This window comes from Lissotriton vulgaris, chromosome 8 (assembly GCF_964263255.1).
Source record: "Lissotriton vulgaris chromosome 8, aLisVul1.2, whole genome shotgun sequence".
NCBI lineage: Eukaryota > Metazoa > Chordata > Amphibia > Caudata > Salamandridae > Lissotriton > Lissotriton vulgaris.
The window spans coordinates 997,654,491-997,671,859 of NC_141696.1; the positions used below are offsets into that span (position 1 = coordinate 997,654,491).

Consider the following 17,369-nt stretch of genomic DNA (forward strand, 5'->3'; position numbering starts at 1 on the left):
ATCTAAACTTCTCTTCCAGGTCTTTGGTGTAATCCACCCACAAATCCAGATACAGTATGGCATCTAAGCCATGCTTATGGTACATAAAATATCCAGGAGTGTCCCTAGGCGGGACGGGAACTGCTTCTTCGAGTATCCCTTTCCTAGTTCCTATCTGACGTAATTTCGAGAACAGTGGCATGTTTGAAGTGATTCGGACGTGAACACAATAAACACAGTAATGAATAGCAAACAATCATTCATACCACGACATTAAACACATTTAACATTTCAGACTGATACACAGAAAACACGGATTCTGAAAATTACTCGAGATACAATACTAGAATACACTGGATTACTAGATGCACTGCTTAAAACAGTACAGACAATACCGGTCCCATAAAGAGACACGTCGGACCGTATTCACCTAAGTGAAACACGTCTGGATCAGGTCTGTGTACCCAGACCTGTCTTGACCGGGCACAAATTAATGAACCCGTCTAGATGCGTTCCCAACAACGGTACTCACCGGGAAGCAAAAGCTGAAGGCCTCGGAAACTGGACTGGACTGGACTGGACTGGACTGCTACGGCGTCTGGCTATGCTGCTACCACGCATGCGCCTCGGAACAGGTGGGCCTCCGGATACCTTGGACCTTGCTCTCTCGGCTTAGGGCTCTGGTCGGGATCCTCCGCATTCCTCACCGCCTCGTCTGGATGCCGGACCGCAGTCTCCGTCTCCTCCGTGGGCTCGAGGGAGATAGCAGGAAAACCCGCAGGCGTGCACGGATTCCGTCGCAGCTGTAGAAGGGGTCAAGGCCTGCGTAACATCGCCGGCGAGTGGGGAAGGGGGGGTCCCTGTTCGGGCGCCAGATTATGTGGTAAATAAAATTACCGTACTATTTTTCCATACAATTAAATATCAATAAGGAAGCTCAATCAAATGAGAGGCAGAGTCCGTGGGATCTGAGTCATACGGGCTTTAATTAATGATCCTCGAGGATCGGATATCATGTTCCATCACCACTAAGGTTCAGGAAGGGACATTCAACGTTTTATTAACATCACACATATATATAGTAAAACAGTATAATTGAAATGAATACAGTAGGCGTAACAGGTAAAAAGAGAGAGATAAGAACACATGTGCGTAACAGGAGGCGTGTAAGAAGGCGTACACGTGGGCGTGCACTTGACATGTCAGAGAAACGTCACAAGAAACGTCACAAGAAACGTCACAAGTGGGTGGATGCTTAGAGAAAGTTTGCAGGATCAGCAGAAACTTATGACCTAGATGCGCGCGCAACTGAGTATGACGTGGAACTGGGGAGAACTGGGGGCTTTGACTTTAGCACTAGTGGAGGAGACTGGTGTCTGGGATGTCAGAGCAACCTGTACCTATAGCATATCTGGTATCTCATGTTTGGAGGATGTAGTGTCTGAAGTAAAAGGTCTCTCGGGCAGAGGCCGTTCAATACTGAATGCTAGTGCGTGCATACGTGTCTTGGTGCAATGCGCGGAGCCATGGGCCTACCATGGTAACGGGTTCAGTAAATCACTCGCAAGGAGGATAGGAAGGCCGGGCCCTTTACTCTGCAGCCGGGAATATGTTTACCTATTTCACTAGACTGGAATGTGTTTTCGAGGAGGCTGAACAGATAACTTGTAGGCAAAATACTAAGTTGGCAGGCAGTCCAGGCCGAGTCGGGCACCGCTTCGCTGGTAGGAAGTAAGGCAGGGGTCAGGGATGCATACCTAAATTACAGCTTTCAGAGACAGGGAAGACTCAGAGTCTCAATTAAGGGGCTAGCTCGAGTGAGCCAGGAAACATGGAGAAAACGTGTGCGAGAATCAAAAAGTGCACCATATAAAGACGTTGGCACCATAGGCCTAGAAGCCTAATTAACGGGATTTTCATGTAGGACTGGATAGCTGACATGTTAAGGTTGGACGCAAACGCATATGCGTCTTTGTGGCATGCACGGAACAGAAGTTACACGACATACAAGGAACATGGGTGCATGGATAGGGTGCGAGTGGGGGACACATTGGCTACCTGAAAATTTCTATTACCTCAGAATCACAGGTCATGTTAAGTGTGGGAATTGTATAATGTGTGGGAGTACGGTAGAAGGAAAATAATTTTCTTTTAATGATGTAAGACATGTCCGGAAGCAATTGACCAATTGTAATAGTAATAATGTAATTTATGCTATTATATGTACCTGCCCCAAAATCTACATTGGACAGACCACGCAAAAGGTTAAATTGAGGATGAGTCAACATAGGAGCCGTATTGGATGTAAGAGTCCAAACGCCCCTCTAGTTGACCATTTTTTGGATATAGGACATACAGAACTTGATTTTGAGTGGACTGTCATTTCCATGGTTAAGCAACCTCCCCATGGTGCAAACCTCCAGCAACTTCTAAATAAAGAGGAGCTATACTGGATCTTGAAGACACGGAGTCTACATGAAGGACTGAACAGGCAAGAGGACTGGACCTCACTATTATGAACTAAGCATGGGCGGAAAATCCGTTCCGCTCGCGGATTTTGCGGATTTTCGGTAAATTCGCAATCCGCGAACTCCCGCGAATTTACCGAAAATCCGCAAATCCGCGAGCGGCGGATTTTTCCGGGGGCAAAAGTTCAAAACTTGCAGCCTGGCCTGTTGTAACTATTTTAGGATGGCGCCGGCAAGCTGCCAGCGCCATCCTAAAATAGTTACTAAGTTAGCTTCAACAGGAAGCTCTAATAGATAAAATAAAGCAGGTGCTCGATTTTATCTATTAGAGCTTCCTGTTGAAGCTAACTTAGTAACTATTTTAGGATGGCGCTGGCAGCTTGCCGGCGCCATCCTAAAATAGTTACAACAGGCCAGGCTGAACTGATCTTTCTCTGACCTTTTATGCACACAAGAGGCATGTGAACTCGCATGGAAGCCCCGCACGTTTGGCCCCGCGCACACACTCGCGGTTTGCACCGTCTTCCCGCCATTCACCCACTATGATGGACAGCTCATTCAAGGGACCCCTGCGCCCTTCGGGGCGATTGCATAGTAACACACACATGGGCGCTCGAACTAGTTGATGCTCAAATTCAGTGACTCATTCATTAGCCCAAAAACAATCATGAACGTCTTCGAGGCTGGACAGGTGTGCCTCTTCCCAAATCTACAGTGGAAAGTCAGCTGTGATGCTGGGTAGAGGCCTTTGCATCCTTGACTTTCATGAGCGCAATCCCGGTGCTGTTCCTGTGACCAGGAGCTTCTTTCTCTTCATATTATTGTGTTTGCACGGGTTGCTGCAAGTTCGCACGCGTTTTGTACAATTTCGCAATTTGTGAAATTGTACAAAACCCTCGCGAACTTGCAGAAACCCGTGCGAACATAAAAAAAAAAATCCGCAAATTCGCGAGAATTCGCGGATTTTGCGGATTGCGAGTTCGCAAATCCGCAAAATCCGCGAACGCGAGATCCGCAAAATTCGCCCATGCTTATTATGAACTGTTTTTGCCTTCTTCCAAACATCTTGGCAATCATTCAGGCTTGCTTCTACCAATTGAGATTGTCATTCTTCTGTCAATGTATATGCCTAAACAGTTTTTGACGTAAATGATAAAGCCCTTGGTTCAGGATTATCAGGGTCGCATTGACATTCTCTTCACTCACCTTGTAATTTTTGATTTTATTTTCATTCCTTTTATATTTGCACTACTGAACTGTCATCACTAACACGAATTAGAATTACACTATTACTGACCTTGTCAATAGAAGCTGAGACCAGTAACTCAATACGCTGTACTAATATCGAAATCCCTGGTAACTACTCTAAAATGGCTGCCACGATTACACCATGCACACTGCCGGCTTGCTCTAAACAGTATTTGAGCATGCGCAGCTTTTGTCCAAATGCGAACACCGCCACAAGCAGATCGGACCCCCATTGAGGACCTGCTAATCTAAAAAGTTTTGGTAAGTGACAACTGAATTGTTAATGTCCCTTTCGGGACATTAACAATTCATAATCCGCGTGAATTACAACTAACTTCCTTGATTTCAGGGCATCGACCCCAGCGGTAACCGGACTCCCATTGAGGATCCTTCCCGCATTTGGTCACCGGGTAAGCGTTACAACTTTTAGCACTTAAACCCGTAGCCTTACGATAGAAGATACAGGTTATTCACTATTCCTGGTTTTCTGTCCGTCACTAGGTTCCGGACCTTATCCAGGACCGCGGCATTTTTTAATCTTTGTCGGTGTGCCGACCGTTTTGGACTGTATGTAAAATCTTCCCCGGTAAGCCCATGCTAATTATTCATGTAGCTCGAACCACGCAGTAAATCACTCGATGGGCAAAAATAGCAAAAATAACACCATAATTATTCTACACCCTCAGGCATAGTAACGGTGCAATCCAACTCGGCATTAAATGTACCGCTGATTTGCCTCTCTCATTATTCTGATGAGCTCGGTAAGCGCCACGCAAGTTAAATACTTGCTATTTCCTCGTTAAGCAGCATGTGTAATATAGCTGGGGTCTATGCATGTGAACCAGCCTCCTATCCTGACTCACACTGGTTTTTGTTTTCCTTCTTAAACACAGCGTCTCGGCAGGTTCATTTTAATTGCTATTGTACACTGTTCCTTATCAGTACCCACTATCAACTGTCACTAAACCCTAACCCTGACGTACACGGATATCTTAACTGCAGCTCTGCATCACGCACTGTGGTCACCAGAATCATTCACAATAAGGCTATAGATAAATTGTCACCTCAGTGTGTAGTAAGTCACATGGGTTGTAAGGTTCTAATCATTATTGGTTTTGTGTCACCACAATAGTTGGAGAGAAAAATAGTTGTAATTCTCTCAAAAATGTGATAAATAGTGTATGGAATCTGATATGCCATTGTCTAATGTACTGTTTCTATTCCCTCTTCTTCCCTTTTTTTGCTTATTTGTTGGCAAATTGAATAATGTGCTATTGGTATGTGAATTCAGCTCAGCCATTCAGACTAGGCAAAGGATCAATTGTCCTGAAGATGAACTCTAAATATGTTGTAGTTCGAAACGTCGTCAACAGCATACACAAATGTCACTAGTGCATTTAGATTCTGTATGTGCATATGTGTAGTTTATGATTAGTCTGTGTATAATTTATGCCAATCAGACTACCCCTTGTTTTGCCTACAATTTATGTTGTATGTTTTTTTCCCTGTGGAGTGTGTTTAGTAGGGCACCGGCTGGTGTCCCACTTATATCTTTTAAGATTTTGATACAATCAACTATTTAACCAAATAAAACGGTCCGGCTGGACGTTAATATAGATCTATTTAGTCTATATTCATTGAATTATTTTTGTTTGTTTAGGGACCACTGTCTCTGTTAAATCATACAGTAAATATGACGCATCAATCATGTCGCAAGGAGGGCGCACTGAGAAGTGACGCGTTGCTGCTTTCACGCAGCGATGCATCACTTCTCATAAATGAGGCCCTAAAACAGCAATCCTTGTTAAAGCAAATAGGTCAGCCCTTTGCAAGCATGCAGTGTTTTATTTTTCTATTTTATTTTATTAATTTTTTGGAAGCATGTGGAATTGAACTTCAAAGATTACAATGCAAAAGTAATATGGCACGGTCTAAAGATTGCAAGCATATGAATTCGAAGTAAAAACATGTAAAAAATGAACCGGCGCAGAATTTAGGGCCATCATTTTGGCACTCTAACCCTGGTACTGAAATGCCCTATACTTTCGAATTCGGCTAACCGACTGGTACCTTCTGTATGCTGTAATGGGCGAAAGTAAAATCTGATTGACACATGAACAGATCAATGGATAAAAAGGACTGACTCAAAGCCCCTGTCTGTTTGTATTTGCTTAAACAGTTCACCTTTCCCAACGGTTTCTGAGCTAGCTCTCACCTCTCCCGCAACTTTCTAACCAACGTCATGAGGTTAAGGTTTTCTTTGTTATTTCAAGTTATTTATTTTGACGTTTTATAAAGAGAGGACGATTCCAATGACGCTCCCTCTTCATAAATATAAAATGCCTCCATGCGTTTGAATAGAATAGCATTCCTTGCAGGCCGTCATCAGGCAAATAAGAGTTCACTCCGTTGTCCATAAGGTGATCCCCGGTCCCCTTCTGCCCACCCCCCGCACCCCTTGGAGAGTCCTCGGTTGTTAGGTATGATGCGGCTGTAACTGGATGATTCACCAAGCTAATCACACAGTCTCTGTTTCTGCGCTGAAGCCTCTTCTCTGGGTGGGTAGGTGGAGCACAGCTGTGGTGTAATATCTAACAGCAGAAGGTTGGTAGGGGTTCGCCAATGTGGTTGAGGAGGCTGTCGATCTGTTGTTGCAGAAAATGCCTACATGCAGGAAACAGAAATGACTCGAGGTGATACCCGTTAAGCATGCCGCAAATTCCGCCCCAGTGCGGACGTTCGATTGCGCTAACAGGATCCGGACATCCAACGGTCGTGCGCAGCACTAGCGAGGTAGTGCACGCGACGACCGTTGGACGTTCGCAGCACTGAACGGGTTCCATAAACAGGCAGGGTGCCCTGTGGTGAGCAGTTGTGCCACGCATACATGTCATATAGTGGGAAAGTCTGTGATGCAGGGGTGGGCAGGGGCACAACACAGGACCGTGCAGCCTCTGCAGTGGGTCAGCAACCCTTCAGGGGCTCCTATCCAGACTAAACCATATAAATATGTGTGAGATGTTGGCTACTCGGGCCTCTTATCACATTCCGCAGGGGGTGTCCCATCAATTTGCATTTCGCCACTGTGTCCTGGGAGTATCCTGGGACTGTGAAAAGATGCAGTGGTGGGGGTTGCACAGGCTGCGCTAATGGTGGGTAGTGCTGCAGTTTGGATAGGATGCTGGGCTATCCTGTGGTAGGGAGGAGTGCAGTGCAGAGTGGGCAAGGCTGGCCTGAGCAGGAGCACAGGTGCTGCATGGTCAGGACTGTTCTGGGAGTGGGAATGGATGTTGCAAATGTGGTAGGCAGGACTGTACTATGAATGGGCTATGGTCATCTGGAGGGAGTTGTGGGCATGGCTGTCTTGGAGTGAGGTCTTTCGTGCAGGTGGACAGAGGTTTGTTTCAACAGGGGATAGGACTGCGGCTCAAATGGAGGGAGAGGCAGGACTTGGAGTGGGAAAGGATACTGAACAAGGGCTGGGTGAGGCTGCAGCAGGCGGGGGGAGCGTTGTGAAGTTTGCAGTCTACCTGACCTCTGCTGACACTGGTGCAGCTCCTTCTCCCCGGGTGGCACTGCCTGGGGCCCTCTGGCTGCAGAAGTGGCTGCCTCACCCATCAGCGCTGGGGTTCACAGAGCAGCAAGAAGGTGAGGGGTCAGAAACCAGGCACTGTTGTTTAAAGAGTTTCAGACCCATATTCCCAGGAGCCGGCTTAGACTTTGCAATGTATGTATTGGTATTTGTATCCTGCACAGCCTGAAGCATTAGTGGGAAGAGGGCAAGTGCCTGGCCGAGCACATCTACAATATTCCTAACAAGCCCCAGGCAGGTGGTGGCTCACAAGGCTAAAAAAAATCCTTTTGAGAGGGTCCCTGTGTGCCCTTCCTTAATTAAAAAAAATGCTGCATGTCCCTGGGACCTGGCCCACCCGGGGGCTTTTTTAAAACAAGAGCGGGAGACCACGCTTTTAGTTTTTGCAACGGACTCGCTTTTCAGTCCTGGTGAGGACCCAGGGGGACCACAGGACAAGAGCTAAGTGGTCATGGTATTCCTACCCTGCCTCTCTTTTTTTTCTAACTTTTTTTGTGGGACTCAGCTGAAGCTGAATCCAAGATGGCTTCCTGGTTGAATTGTTGACAGCCAATCAGATATCAGCACAGGGACTGTCCGATTCTCTGAGGATCCGCATCCCTAGGTATACAAATTTGGTATCTCTCAGAAATTACTGCGTGGATATACACCAATTCACAAAAAGATCATTTTCTGGAGCAAAAGTTACCTTTCTTCCAAATTTGGTGTGATTCCGTTCAGCAGTTCGGGCTGTAGTCGTGTCTAAAATCTCTAAGGGAAATTGCATGGAGGGTATGCATTTTAGGGACCTCCCTTTTTCTCAGGCCCCACTTGACAAATCACCCTGAAACTTTCAACACAAGCAGATGAACCAACTGTCATACTAATTTTGACACTTTTGTGTAGATTTGTATAACGGCACCAAAGTTAGTGGCATAACAAAAACAAAAAACGCTTTCCCTATGGATACTAGGTCCTACCTACAACTAAATATATACATACCTTGTGTGGTAAAAAAATATTGGTGGTAATGGTATGCATGGTAAATGATACATGATAAATACTGTTTACCTCTGTTATGCCCCCTCTAACACCACAAAAAGCATTAAACAAAGCCATATAGCACTCACATACCTGAAAGCTATTTGGCCTTGCCAATGTTTTTTAGATATAGAGCATAACAGCACCGACTGCTATGCAACATGGTTAAAGAGGGAAAAAGTGCTACAGTGTGGTCTACGCTGGCTCTGTCATAGCCCTTTTTCCCTTTGCTTTAAGCCTGTGCTGCTGTACATCATATTTAATTAAACATTGACAAAACCAATAGATCTTGCATGGGCGAAACCTGTTGGCTTTTGCTACTGTAGCCAATCATGGGTCTTGATATTTGGACTGGGCAGCAAGTGGCCTCCATTAGTTTGCAGAGTTCCAGGTAGCAATGTGTTGAGTTGGTGTGCATGAGATGCAATGCATTGTAGTAGATCAAAGCTGTAATGGAATACAACAGGTGAGAATTTTTAGAATAAAATATTGCATTGTGTGCTAAGGACCAATTCCTACAGATATATCTGGGATTAATTGTGACGTATTACTCACTATGTACTCCTAAATGTCTATGTAAAAAACACATTTATTCATAAAAAAAGCATTGTGATTTGGCTGCTAGTAACTTCTGAGTGCAATCAATGAAGGTAGTGGGTTAATGTCCAAGTGATGGAGGGTAGCATTACTAGTTAATGTTCCTAGAAGATAGTTCAGAGGTTCTCTTAAGATGTGGTAAAAGGTGGTGTATGTTTCTTAGTTCAGTGGTTCCCTTACGATGTGTTAAATAGTGTAGGATGTTTCTTTTAAGATGTAGCAAAAAGTTGTGGATTGATATGAGGTCCTTTGTTGATTTGCTTCCCACATGATGCAGTGGTTGTGCTGGATCAGTGATCCAATGATGTAATGCAGTGTGTTGGTTAGTATCTTTATGATGTAGCAAAATGTGAACAGTTTGCATCCCTTGAATATAGTACGTTGTGGCATATTCATGCCTTTCCCTATAGTGCAGTATGTGAAGTTTGTTCCATTGGGGTGCAGGGCACTGTGATTAGCTAGTGTCTCTGGGATGCATTGCAATGCTGTGCTCTATTGTCTCGTTGATGCTTTGAATAATGAAGTGTCAAATTCCTTAGACTACATTGCACCATATTATGGTAATGTTCAAGAATCCAGTGATGTGGTTAGACAATATCTCAAATGTGCTTGGTGGTGGGCTACTTTTCTTAGCTGTGCAAGGGAATGCGGTGGGTTAATGACCTTTGAGTGCAGTGCGGTGACTTGGAGTCATTTGGATTGAGTGCAGTTTTGTAGGTTAGTGCCCTTAGAGGCAGGGCAGTATGGTTGATTTGTTACCTCAAGGGTGAAGTGATAGTATCCCTAGGATGCAATAACTTGTGGTGGTTTATTGGACCTATGGTTCAGTGTTGCTGACTAGTCTTCCTATGGTGCAGTGCTCTCTGTTAGACACCCTTGTATGTGGTACCGCAGATTATTGTCGCTAGAATTCAGTGAAGTAGGCTGGACTATGTTCCGTATAATAAGTTTCAGATCATGGTTTAGGGCCCAATTCACAGAACTAACTTAAGACAAAATCCTAAACGTATTACTTTTGGTATTCACAGAAGGCATTTAGTAGTAGTAACGTTAGGATTTTGTCTTAAGCCTGCCTTAAGTCTGTCTTAAGTCTGCCCTAAGTTTGTCTTAAGTTTGTCTTAAGTCTGTCTTAAGTCTGTCTTAAGTCTGTCTTAAGTCTGTCCTACAATTTTGGTTTTCACAGAAGTCAATTAGTAGTAGTAAAGTCAGGATTTTGTCTTAAGTTTGAATTAAGAGAGACTTAAGACAAACTTAAGACAGACTTAAGACAGACTTAAGACAGACTTAAGACAGACTTAAGAATAACTTAAGACAGGCTTAAGACAGACTTAAGACAGACTTAGGACAGACCTAAGACAGACTTAAGACAGACTTAAGACAGACTTAAGACAGACTTAGGACAGACTTAGGACAGACTTAGGACAGACTTAGGACAGACTTAGGACAGACCTAAGACAGACTTAAGACAGACTTAAGACAGACTTAAGACAGACCTAAGACAGACTTAAGACAGACTTAAGAATAACTTAAGACAGGCTTAAGACAGACTTAAGACAGACTTAGGACAGACCTAAGACAGACTTAAGACATACTTAAGACAGACTTAGGACAGACTTAGGACAGACTTAGGACAGACTTAAGACAAAATCCTAACTTGTGACTACCAAAAGTAGTACGTTTAGGATTTTGTCTTAAGTTATTTCTGTGAATCGGACCCTTAGTGTCCCTAGGACACAGTGAAGTGTAAGTTCCTAATGCCGCCGGAGTGCAAAGTATTGTGACAATATAGTTACCCTTCTATGTAGTGTAGTGAAGTGGCTTGGTGTCACAGTGATGTAAGTCAGGGTGCTTGGTTGGTGTCTTAAATCAACAGTACTGTGTGGTGACCTAGCGCCTTGGGTGCAGCACAGTGTGAAGGATTACTGTTCATATGTTGGTTGTTGTACACTGATTATGCTGATAAAAAGAGATAAAGTTATTTTAAGCCAGACCTAAATAAACCTATATTAAAACCCTAGATCAATTCTCTAGCAGATACTTCTGTATGTATTTGCATAAAGCCCTTTTTGTTCTAGGTGCTTCTCACATATAGTGAATTCTAAAGATCTCTTGGCAAAATCTAAATGTGAAATGATATCTTTATTATTCACATAGTCCGGTTTGTCTTTTAGTTCTTAATTTTGAACATTGTATTCAACTACATGAGAATTGAACATGATCATGCAAGGCAAAAGGTGCTAGTGGGAAAGAGGTTTTGTAGAAAGAAATTAGCTATAAGTGTGGATTCCTGCATCTATAGGCCAGCAACAAACATGACTTACTGTATTTGAGCTAAATTGTAGATTTATCACTTTATTTAATACATTTAATGTATGATTTATGTTCTACAAGATCACCATTATCCTGGTTTGTTGTACATTCAAGCAATATTTTTTTACTGAAGGTGGCATAATTGTGATATGATACACACAAACGACAGAACTCTCACATTTTCTTTGATTTACCCTAGGCGAGAAACCCTACAAATGTACCTGGGATGGGTGTACCTGGAAGTTTGCTCGCTCGGATGAACTGACAAGGCATTATCGCAAGCACACAGGAGTGAAGCCTTTTAAGTGTGGAGACTGTGATCGCAGCTTTTCCCGCTCAGACCATTTGGCACTACATCGCCGGCGACACATGCTCGTCTGAGGTAGCAACTCCTAAGGAGAGTGTAAGAGCCGGAACTCTTAGCTATGCTGAATTCAGCAGGACTGAATCTCTTCTTCAGTGTTAAGGAACTGACAATTCAGGATGTCTGAACCAGAAACAGCAGAGAAACAAGTGCCACTCTTCTCCATTTTGTCGTGTGTCTACTTTGTGACTACATTAGAAAACATCATCTAGTGAGCTCACGTGGGGAGAAGATCCAAGGCGATAAGACAAGCACTATTTTTCATGTCGCACCAATGAAGTTGGAAATGTTTGAAGCCTCCATTTGTTCCTCTGGCTACCGCTGGTTTGATAATCACTTTCTACAAACTGATAGCACAACTGCACGCTAGGGGGCTTTGGCGCTCCATTATTTCCACACTGAACCGATTTGCATAATTTTAAAATCAATCCCAACCAATGTCACCAGCTGTGAAAAAAAACAAAAGGAAAAACCTACAAAGTGCCACAAAATTTTGCAATAAGGATGATGGAAAGTGGTTATTGTATTCTGTTCATGATAGTGAACACTGACACATCATTTGAGAAAAATGCAGATGGAAGGACAGACATTCAACTGTACGGTTTTTTCTCTGACATGGACGTGCTTTAATATTTTTCGAAACCATTTACTGGTCATTAAAAAAAGAATTTTGTAACAAAGGCTATCATTTCATATTCGACTTCCTGGAATCTGCTTCTTTGTGAATCTTTAAACCCACCATCTAGAACAAACAACAGTTTAAAGAGTGTGAAAATTGTGATTACTGAAGTGAATGTACTAATCAGACTGATGAACTTCTGGTTGATAAAAAGCAATAATGCAAATGACTTTCCTGGAGTAGCTCATAAGGTTTTACAGATATTTTAAAAGAAACCTTTTCCACACTGTAATATGCTCCTTAATGTAAGGTGTTTCTAGCTGGTAATTAAGTCTACCACATGTCATCAATCCTTTACTTTTTTGTGAAGGCTGAGCCTAATCATCTATGAAAAGGTGTTTGCTTTCGATTTTGGCTTATAATTCTATAGAAATATATCTCATGATGTGAGATAATCATAATAATATTATCTTTCAAAATCATTCAATACTTGATTTATCTGCCATAAGTATAGACAGTGGGTGGTTTCTTTTGTAAAAAAAAAATCGGCCTTATGAAGCATGTCTCTCTCTGAGTCAATGTCTGTGGAATGGGAAACTTTGGCTTTTCACAATGCCCATTGCCTTCCTGATTTTCATTTCAATCATGATATCATGCTACTTACTTTGTTTCTGGTGAGATGCACAAACCTGACATTGTGGGAGGAAGTTTAAACAGGCTGTGTTATTCCTTTTTAGATGTCAAGCAACTGGCAACAAGCAACAGTGTCATATGGTGCTTATTTTTAAAGTAAGAGGTGAAGGTTGAGAAAACAAATAAGGGTAGGGCTACGATGAAGAGGATGTATGGAGGGATGGTAAGAAGGGAAAGGGGTTAGAGCACAGATATCCATGTCTCTGTACTGTGAGTTTCGAGCACACTGCATTGGTTCACATACCACTCTGGAATTTCTGGTTCTGAGCAATAATTCCCCAATCAAGATTCCTAACAAAAACAAAGAAAAGAAAATCAGCAATATTTTCTTTTTTACTAACACATGATGTTTTTAATGCATTTTCTTGAGGAATGCTGATGATTTTTAAGAAAAGACAAAAAGACCCACTGCAATAATCCTATTTATCAAAAGATGTTTTAGATAAATCGGTTGCTTTTCAGAAAAAAAGCCTTGCATTTTTCATCATTACAAATGCTGTAAAAGTTTGTCTCCTTTATGTCGTATTTTGGAAGACAAGGTGAAGTCGTTATTCAAAGAATGTAGTATACATTCATTATTAGCAATGAAAAGTGGAATTCTTAATAGTCATTTGTTGATCTAAAAACAGGTGAAACTTAATTTATTCACAGAAATGTTTTCCCATACATTGTAAAACAATGATAAGTGTTCTTCTAGCAGTCAATACTCAATAAGAACGATACCCAAGTTTTTCTGCAGTGATACCTTAAATTTAGACATGATCAATTTTGCAGTCTGTATGCCCCTCTCCGGGTTCCTAAAATGTACACATTCTTCCAGAAGAGCATAGGTTAAAGCCTACAAGGAAGGTGTGGGAGGAAAAGGAAGGTCTGAAATAAGACAAATCAAAGTGAAGGTGAACAGGCACTTTGTGGAGGAAGTTGGCACATTCTTGCATTATGATGGGCAGCAAAGCATTTTCCTAAAATGATAAAGAAAGGGCACAAAAGTATTTAAAAATGTTAAGCTTGTTGAAACCAGCCAACGGAATGTCACAGTCAAAAATATGACTATGCTGTACTGCAGAACTTTATCTTGTTGCTGTTGAGTGTTCCTTTGATAAGATTAGTGGACATTTCACCACATGGCCAACACACACTTGGTGCCAGTGTTTGCCCGGCAGTGATTGCCAATGTTGTTTTTTGTTTTTACAGATTGATTGCCCTCCAACTCCCACTGCTCTCCCCACCCTACCCATGGATGTTTCGAATCCTCCAACTGCAGTGATGTGTAATGAGGTGCTGCAGTGCTGGCGAAAAAATGTCAATCAGCAAAATAAATTCGCACAAAGTCTGCAAACCCTTTGATAGCATTCTTAGATAGCTGAAATAGCAAGTTCCAAGCCATCAGTTTATTGAACTACACTGTGATGTAGTCAGGTAGCAGTTTACATGCTGGAGTAATTGACCACAATTTGCTGCAAAAACGTCGGAATTTCACACTAGTGATAATCATTTTAATTTAGATCAAAAACTTACAATACCCAACAAATGGCATTTTTTAACCAGAGAATCAGAAGATATTGCAATTTAATAGAACAGTCACATAGGTGTTTCTGTGTTTGTTTCGGGAGGAACTGACACTGATTTGGACTAGTAGAGAAAATACTACGTTTACATATTTAATAGGTTTACTCCTCAATCAGATATACATTTTTTAAAACAATATTGTTCACCTTGTTTGCACTTTGATGTTTGAACCTCAAAAGGCATTTTGTTCATGTCTGTGTATTTAGATTCAATGTTATGCAAATGAGTTTTATCTGTTTTCTGTAATGCAGCAGTGTGCTGGAATGAAGTTCACTTTGCTCTGGTCATTGCAGCAGGTGACGAAGGGAGATAGGTCTATATATGCAGCACTTTATTTCTACTCATGTAGTCATAACATTTAATATGGGATCAAAAGCACACTTTATCAAAGCACTTTAGTTGTGCCATTAACATGAAATAATTAATTATGTACATTATATAACAGTTTGGCAGGTGGAGGCATCTCTCATCACATACAAAGTGTACATGCACTTTGTTTTTATAAGGTAAGTTCACAAACAACTCAAGCTGCCATGGTAAAAATAAAGGTTATTACCATGTTGATTCAGAACCAATAGAATGATTGAAAGATTAAAAAGGAAGTACTAAATCAGCAGAGGAAACACCATAGTACTATGATAATGTACTAAAGGGCAACTTTAGATATTGGTGGATGCTAAATATACACAAAAAATTAACAAATGCCCGATCCTCTAGTGCATTGATGTCAATACCATTCTAAATATGGCAGACAGTACATTCAAAACTCTTTGGCAGTTGTCCCGCTCCACCAATGCTGTTTAAAGCCCTAAATCGTCAATATGTATTTTAAATGTAAAAGCTTAAACAACCTTCATGTGCAACCGCTGTCTATTACCCAAATCTCCATATGCTAATGTTTCCTTTCTTTGCATTTACATTTGGAAATTTGAGGCAACAATGCAGAAAATATTGTCAAAACCTGTATGTTACATACACTGTTCTCTGTCAGACTGATCTTTTTGATTTATTTTATTGTCCAGTGAAACTTGAAACTAACCTTCTAGTGGCATAAATGTTCAATGAGAAATGATAAAATCCCAATTTTGCTGCACAAAGACAATTATACCCTAGATGTTTCCATGCCGTAGCATTGTATATTAACGTATCACTATTACCCAAGCTCAAAGGTACAAATTTTTATCTGCATCAAAAAAATAATAAGCTGCCTCTTCATGCTCTGCGAGCCCCAGGTCTCAACAAACTTAAAAAACTAAGGCTCTTAACAGTGGCAATACTCCCATAATGCAGCGAGCGTAGCAGCAGTTTGGGTGCTGGTGTCAGTGAGTGATAAGGAAACTGCCAGGATAAAACTGCTGTATCATTGTCCAATCAAGGCAACAGGGCAAATTATTTTGGTTACAATTAAGCAGAAAGTGTCCTTTAAAACATCCAATTTGGTTGAGAAACAAATATCTAACATATGTATTGGTTTGTGTGTTCTACTTGAAAAACTGGTGATCCTCAGGATAACGCTACCTACTCCCAGTTTCTAATCCTGCCTAGATTTGTGACCAAAAATCCTTTAAAAAAAGATATTGAAAGGACAGTGTATTGTAGAAACCTCAGTCATAAACAACAGTTTTTATACGTGTGACATAACACATTTGTTTGTCGTGACATTCAAAGATTTGGAGTAATATTTCTGAGAATCATGGCTCATCCCAAAGTTGTCATGTGTATAATTTCACTTTATGTATAAATTAATCCAGTGTGACTCTCCACTGTCAATACATATGGCCCAGCCCATAGAGTACTCTCTGATTTTCATCCAGGGGTAGTCAGTGATGTTAAGGTTCAGAAGTAACAGACACACTACTTTAGTCTCTAAATAAGATCTTAATAAAACTGGTATTTTTCATGCTGGTCAGAAACATATGTGATCTAAAAAAAATAACATTTTGTCTTTATGTAGTACTGATTCTAAATGTAATGATGTGGTAAAAGTGGAGCATTGGTAGAGCTGAAATTGATATTACAGTAATGCTGAAATTCGGAAGAAACTATTTTGCATATCTTTGTTTCTTATATTAGAATTGCAGCCCTCCCCAACTCATTTTATTTAATTGAAAGATTATTTTTCTCTGTGTTTGAAAAAAAATATTACAACAGTGTTACGAGCCTCTATATTGATAGTGGAATTCAATTTCTGTTTTTTTGCACTTGTATACACTTTACCAAAGTATTATTCCTTTTTCCTCAGTCAAGCAATGATTTGCCTCGTTGAGACTGATGGGAAACTTGAGATGTTAATTGCTAATGTTTGAGTCGTAAACCTTTAGGGTTTCTTTCATCAAAATCATATTATACCCAAATGTGCATTTTGCCCAACTGACAAAGATTGAAAGATGCATAATACATGCCTGTAATGTGTGCATGTTTGCAACATATGTGTCCTCTAGGATCACCCTGTGTTGTATTTTCATTAGAGCGATGGGTGTTTGAGAATGAAGTAAACAGTAAACACTCACACAGTTAGCATTTATAGGTGTTTACAAACATTTTACAGTGAATTTTTCTAACAGTTTTCTTCATATCTAGGATTTTTATTAATTTAATATGAACAGTGTTAGGAAGTAGATATTCAATTATATTCCTAAACTTAAGAATGCATTATGCGCAATGCATGCACAAAGTGAAAGATCAGTCATTTAACATGTCTACTTTTTACACTACCACAATGAGGTACCTTTTAAGTCATATTTCAATTGAGCTTCAAATGAAAAAATGCAACATTAACAAATAGAGGAATAAGCTAACACTACTAATGTAAATCTGAAACCTTTTGTTCCCACAATGTCTGTTCAGGCCTGAAGAATTTTCAGTTGACAATTTGTGTACATTTCCCGTTGAATAACATATCGTTTTAGC

At 41.2% G+C, this 17,369-nt stretch overlaps 1 protein-coding gene across 2 annotated transcripts in view; it reads left to right on the forward strand.

The window, feature by feature from the left end:
- Positions 1–13,183, forward strand: part of KLF12 (KLF transcription factor 12) — a 997,335-nt gene extending 984,152 nt beyond the window's left edge. The window contains exon 9 of one of the 2 annotated variants that reach the window (XM_086933410.1): positions 11,414–13,183. In XM_086933410.1, the coding sequence (XP_086789536.1) occupies positions 11,414–11,595 (182 nt within the window). In that variant the 3' untranslated portion in view covers positions 11,596–13,183. The remainder of the gene's footprint in view (positions 1–11,413) is intronic. The other variant, XM_086933411.1, reaches the window with a different exon arrangement.
- The last annotated feature ends 4,186 nt before the right edge of the window (positions 13,184–17,369 follow it).